We start from the raw sequence: 6,349 nt of genomic DNA, 5'->3' as shown, positions 1-6,349 counted from the left end.
GGAAGTGTTAGGATTCTGGAAAAAGACATATGGTCAACAAGGGATCTCTCAAGCAGATTAGGCATAAAATTTGATCCACCTTTATGTAGTTTAAAAGTTGTTACCAAGTAGTTAAAACTAACAAGCACTATTCCCAATATTGAGCAACCAAAGTTACTACACCTACAAAATCGACAACTATTTGACAATTTACCCAAGTTCTGTCGAAATTCCGATTTCAGTCCAATCTGGAGCAGTTGATTCTCAAACAGCACTCCATTGTTTTTACATATGAATCTAGAAACAGACAGACAGACAGACGTGTTTGCATTTCTTGCAACTGTATAAGGAGTTTAGAACCATGGGTGTAAGGGCTTAGGGATGGCATACAAAAACAGTGGGGCCAGAAGCATTCAGTGAAAATGTGACAGAGAAACTGGAAACTTGATGCAAGTGGATGCTCATTACAGCCAGAACCCATTTCTTGAAGGTACTATTATTGAAACTATCCAAGCTTTAATTTGATTATGATGCTTAAGAAAAATAGGAAAGAAGCCAAGAGACCCCAAACATGCATGCTACAAGGACCAGAGAACCAATGCTTTTCAATCCAGCATTCAGCTATTGAATGAGACGGTGCCAAGGGTATAAGGACAAAAATACCAAATCAGGAAGGTAAACATTGTTAACAAACGGAATGAGCATTTACATATCTGCTGAATGTTGTCCTATACTTATGGCTGATCTCTGTTCCTCAAGCCATTTTCAGATTGGTTTTTAAACAAAGTGAACCCATCCTACACTGCAGATTCAAGTCCTCCCCCCCCCCCCCAAAAATTAAGCAGATTCAGTAAAACCCTAGCTTTCTACAAAAGCACTTGAACAAACAAGTGCTTCTGCCAATGCATCTGGCAACACCTACCTACTCCTCTAGTTCACTTGTCTGTCTCTCCAAGTGACAGCAAAATATAGTGTAGATCATATTGCTCAGGAGGCGGCGGCCAAGTTTGAGCAGCATGGGGTACTGAACGTTATGCTGAGCTGAAGCAGTAGAGTTTTGAATAAGTACATCTCTGTAACTGGTCAACTGCATATGCTGTAATCCGACATGTTCTGAATACCCAAACATCCCCTCCCGGCTATGAAAAGCGGTCAGTGGTTAGTTCTCTTGCTTTTCAATTGTGCATGTTTGTGTAATGTTCTGGAAGTCTCTCCCAGCCTAGCAAAATTTTATTATTGCTTACTTGTGTATAAGCTCATCAGCATCATGCACAGCATCAGCTGGTTCCTCAGAAACTACCTCAGATGAAGCCAGGTCAGAGCTACTTCAAGCAGCACAAAGGGAGAAAGGAGGTAGTAATAGAGATGTCAAGAGTTAGTAAAAGAGAGCTTAGTGCTTAGTCATTTCCTTTACCTCATTCCTCAAGCACAGCATTTTGGGAGGTCAAAACAAGGGTCAAGAGGTACCTGGAGTTAACAGACCTGAATACTTTCAAGTAACCTGATTTTTCATGTTTGCTGAAAATCTGCAGTTTGCACTGAAGTCAACAGGCACTCAAACCATTCAGCACTTATTTAATTACACCACTTTGCTATCTAAATTCTTTAGAGGCAGCAAACTCCAGAAGCAAGAATGCATCGTTTCAAATCCTTATATTTAAAGAAAAAAAGTTTCCTGTTGCTTCAGTGTGCAGCCTAATGAAAGTTAAGCATTTTTAGTTATAGTCATATGCTTATACCATGCTGGTATAAGCAGTTAAAGGTAATACCAAAAGCATTTTATAATAATTATGAAACAGCAGTAAACATTAATAGTCTAGGACATGCCCAAAAAAAAAAAAAAAAAAAAATTGTTTCTTAGGTGTAGTGGAAGATTGACAGAGGCATCTACAGAAGACCCGTAGCGACAACCTTGTAGCACTTCTCTAGGGATTACAACAGCTAGAGATTGGCTAAGGTTGCAAAATGCTTCTTATGGAACTACAAACCTGATATCACATGAAAGGAAAAGAGATTTTATACAAGTTCTTGCAAATGGCAAAAAGGGAGACTGCCTAGACTAGTACATTTATAGAACCCTGCTGAATACACACTTATCCCAAACTCGCTTAATACAAAAGCAAAAAAAGAAAAAAATTGTGTTACATATTCCTCAGTAGAAGGTAATTAGAAAGTTGGTTTCTTTTCCCCCCACCCCTTTTCTTTTTTTTTTTTAAATACTCTTTCAGATGCAGTGTTGGCCACACGTTAGCTGATATAGTTAGGGAAGCACCAGGAAATATGCATGATGTGAGCCAACCTAGAAAACTTCAGGATTAATAGTTAATGCAGTTGGCAAATAATGCCTTTAAAAGTAAACTTGAAGGCCTTAAAACCAGACAACTATGTATGGTCAACCCCTAGATTTACTGTGGTATTTCTGGATTTAAAAGCTGTTAAGCTTGTCTACTCAGTACAGACAGCACATTCAGCATTCACATTTAGCTTGCCTTTGGGTAACCAACCAAATGTGAATTTTCCTATTCCATAAATTATATTTAATAACTTGTTCAGAAGCTGAAGTGAATGTCATTTATAAACAGGACAAAACACAACTGAAGCCATTTGTACTCTTTGCTGAAATTCCCATCAGTTATAAGAGGGAAGCAGTATGAGGCAAGAACCCTCATTACCTTGCAAAGTTGTCTTCAGAGCCAGGAGCAAGAGGTACAGCCACAGAGGAGTCTGAAAATACATCCACCAGCAAACTGCCACTAGAGGAAGGTGCAGGAGCAGAATTGGTCAGAGGAACTGCACCAAGACCCAGAAGGTCTGCAGATGGAGAAGGAGTTGACTATAAAAAGATAAGAACAGAGTACCTTAAAACTGCAGCTAGCACTATTAAAATTAGAGCCATACCAAATACATCTAAGATGTGTGCCATCCCTCAAATTAAAATCAACCATAGAAATGGAGAACAACATATACTTGCTGTTCCAAAAAAGAGTGATCCATCTATTAAGAATTAGTTTGCTAAAAGAAAGGTCATGTAAATAATTCAAGTCCTATTAAAGTGTATTGTTGCTCTTTAAAAGAAATTACATGGAGAAAATAAGGAGTAGCAAAAAGATATTAATGCTCTGCTGAAGATACTTGTGTAAAATGTGAATGGGTTGTGTTGTTTGTTTCTTGACTTACCCAAAGACTATAAGCAAAAATGCAACTGGAAGAAGAATGAGAAAACAGAATAGAATGCTGTAGTCTCAAAGAAGAGACTACTGCAATATCCAGACACCTTTCAATTCATGCAGAAGTCACATTTACCAAACAAGAGGTAGCCTAGCCACACCAGCATTTTGAATGATTGTGCAAGTTTCCTCCTGCAAGTCAGAATATACTGAGATATGGACTGTAGTGACATTACTGGTCTTTAGCAAGTAGATGCAAGGTCTTCAAAACTATGCACGAAGCCTGAAAAAGAATCACTACAGAACAGTTCAACCTTTGCAGACTTACGACACCTCACGATGCCAACTGGAGTTCTCACTATTTTCTAACTACAGAAAAACAGAAATTCTGTTCCAAAGGTCAGAATGTCTTTAAGACTATGAAATCCAATTGGGTTTTATTTATTTATAAATCTGGTTTGATTTTGTGAATGTTCGCACACTTGACAATGCTAACATTCCCTGGCACCCCTGGAGAGGATTACTGTGGCACCAATTGAGAATCACTCCTTTGGAAGCAAACTCTGGGCTACTCCATCTTGCTAATGACATGCATCCAAATACCAGATTTGGAAAAGCAACGCAAGTCACATGCACAAGTATCTGGTTACATCATGCACAGTACGTACATTTGTTGGGCACCGTTCACTGAGAACATGGCCCAAAAATAAGGATGCTGAACTACTGTTTACGAAATGTCCATCTTAAAGTGAGATAAGTTGCACTTTTCATTAGCTTTTTTTTTTTTTTTAAAACATATATAATAGCATTATGGCTTGGCTTGTATGCCAATTAAAAAAAAAAGCAACCTGCAGATGTAAGTAGTAAACACTATCACTTGTTCTTTAGCAAACACCAATAATGACATTAAAAAGTTACACTGAATACAAGAACAGTTTGACCCATGTCTAAACTCGAATCAGTTTCTGAAGGTAGCAGCTTTATAATTGGGTGATGCTGATCTATAGATAGCGGAGCAAACTGAAGTGGAACAAGTGGCAAAATGGTTGGCTAACTAACCCTTAGGATAAAAAAAAAGCTTGGCTCATTAAATCTGGAAATGGGCGATGGCTGCTGAAGCACTGGGTGGGATTTGCTGTAATAAGTAGTTTGAGTTCAGTGGAAAAGCATTTTAGAAAGAAAACCTTAAGATGAATATTTGTATCCACAGCAACAGCTATTCTGAGTGAATTTAAAAGCTACATCCTACATCCATTGCTTTAACATTTTTACTTTTAGTGACAGTTCTGGGCACCACACTTCAACAAGGATGTGAACAAGCTTGAGAAAGTCCAAAGAGCCACCTGTATGATCAGTCTTATACGACAAACCACATGAGGAAAGGCTGGGACCTGGGACTCTTCAGCCTGAAGAAAAGAAGGCTGAGAGGGGACCTGGTAGCAGCTTACTGCTACACTAGGAGAGTACATCAAGGGCTTGGTGATCAACTGTTCATCAGGGCATTTGAGGGGAAAACCAGGAGTAACAACCACAAACTCCTGGAAGACGGATTCAGGCTTAATGCTAGGAAAAACTTCCTTCATATTCAGGGTGTCCAGACTGTGGCATAAGCTCCCTCCAGAGGTGGTGCAATCACCTACCCTGAAAATCTTCAAGAGGAGACTGGACAGTCACCTTGCTGGGGTCACCTGACCCCCAGTTATCTTTCCTGCTTAGTGCAGGGGGCTGGACCTGATGATCTTCTGAGCTCCCTTCCAGCCTTACAATCTATGAATCTGTATTGTGGGTACGATTTGCACATCTCCCTCACCTCTGAATTAATACAGCTACACATTTCCTGTAACTTTCATTTTTCTAACTGGGACAGTGAGCGCATGAGATGGATGCTGCACAAGGCAAGTTTAAGTAATGTTTGCTTTTCTCTCAACACTCAAGTGCCCCAAGTCATAAGTTATAGAAAGGTGTTCAGTTGGGCTGTGCGAAGCTTCGGTCGCTGATTGGATCTGGCAGAGATTCAGCCCGATTTGGTAGCCAAATCTCCAACTCTGAAGCGAATCAGGAGACCCTTTAATATCTCTCAGAATCGAATCGGAACTCTTCGAATCGATTCAGACATGGACACATTTTTAAATGTTTTTTCTACATACCTCAAAGCACCAGGCAGCTTGTGAACGCTGCAATGCTGGGGTGCATGGACTGCCCCACAGAAGTGTGGGGGGCTCCCAGGCACGCTTGGCAGCAAACCCGGAAGTGGACCAGAAGCACTACATATTTTTCCTACATATCTTGAGCTGCAATGCTGGGGTGGATGGAGTGTACCATAGGAGCACAGTGAATCCAGAAGTGAACTGTAAGTACTTCTGGTCCACTTCCAGGTCTGCTGGAGCACACTGGGGGCCCCCACCCATGCCCCCCAGCTCAACAACAGGTGCCTCCTGGGTCTGAAGAGGCACCCAGGGTCCCCCTTTGGCTGATCGCTGAGCCGAGGGGGCATGGGGGGCCCCCCTTTGTGCCCCCTTGCAGACCCAGAAGTGGATCAGAAGTACTTTCGGTTCACTTCTGGATTCGCCGTGCTCCTGTGGTACGCTCCAACCACCCCAGCATCGCAGCTCAAGATATGTGGGAAAAAATTCACACACAAAAAACCAAAAACCCCACACATTTAAAAGCTGTGTGAATGGCCGAATTGGCATTAAATCTTCAGATTCCGATTTGGCTAAATCGGAAAAATCAGGGACAGCGATCCAAATCAACGAATCGAATCACTGTTCCCGATTTACGCCGAATCTGACTCGTTCTGCACACCCCTAGTGGTCAGCTGCAGCACTAAATTCCCAGAAATTAGTGTGGAAATACAGGCATTCCAGCCCTCTGGCTGGAGAGCTGGATACATATCAGAGGCAAGCTCTCCAGTCAGTGGGTGATAAGAGGACTGCTCCTTGGGTCCCCAGCCCCCATAGGAGCTTGGTAATTCGCAGGGAGCGGACAGACTATCAATAGAGTAGCTGTTAAGCAACAGCAGGCACCAAGGACAGCCCCACCTGCCCTGTAGGAGCAAGGAGAATTGCTTTCCTTACTCCTCCCCCCACCCCGATCACCCCAGAAACCTCCAGTGCATCTTGAACTGTCCTGGGAAATGCCAAGACTGATAATGCAGTGGGGGAGGAGGGTGCTGGGTTAGAATTGGCACAGCTGCTTCAGCA

At 41.9% G+C, this 6,349-nt stretch overlaps 1 protein-coding gene across 7 annotated transcripts in view; it reads right to left on the bottom strand.

Annotated features, from left to right (window-relative positions):
* Nucleotides 1-6,349, bottom strand: part of LOC102381531 (AP-2 complex subunit alpha-2) — a 62,595-nt gene that overhangs the window by 13,513 nt on the left and 42,733 nt on the right. For 4 of the 7 annotated variants that reach the window (XM_025195121.1, XM_025195123.1, XM_025195126.1 and 1 more), the window contains 3 exons: nt 2,652-2,812; nt 1,224-1,304; nt 194-276 (listed from right to left, as the gene is read on the bottom strand). In XM_025195121.1, coding sequence (XP_025050906.1) covers nt 194-276; nt 1,224-1,304; nt 2,652-2,812 — 325 coding nt within the window. The remainder of the gene's footprint in view (nt 1-193; nt 277-1,223; nt 1,305-2,651; nt 2,813-6,349) is intronic. The other 3 variants (XM_025195124.1, XM_025195125.1, XM_025195122.1) reach the window with 2 other exon arrangements.

Source organism: Alligator sinensis, unplaced genomic scaffold (genome assembly GCF_000455745.1).
Source record: "Alligator sinensis unplaced genomic scaffold, ASM45574v1 scaffold826_1, whole genome shotgun sequence".
Taxonomy (NCBI): Eukaryota; Metazoa; Chordata; order Crocodylia; family Alligatoridae; genus Alligator; species Alligator sinensis.
This window is presented reverse-complemented; position numbering and strand designations above follow the sequence as displayed.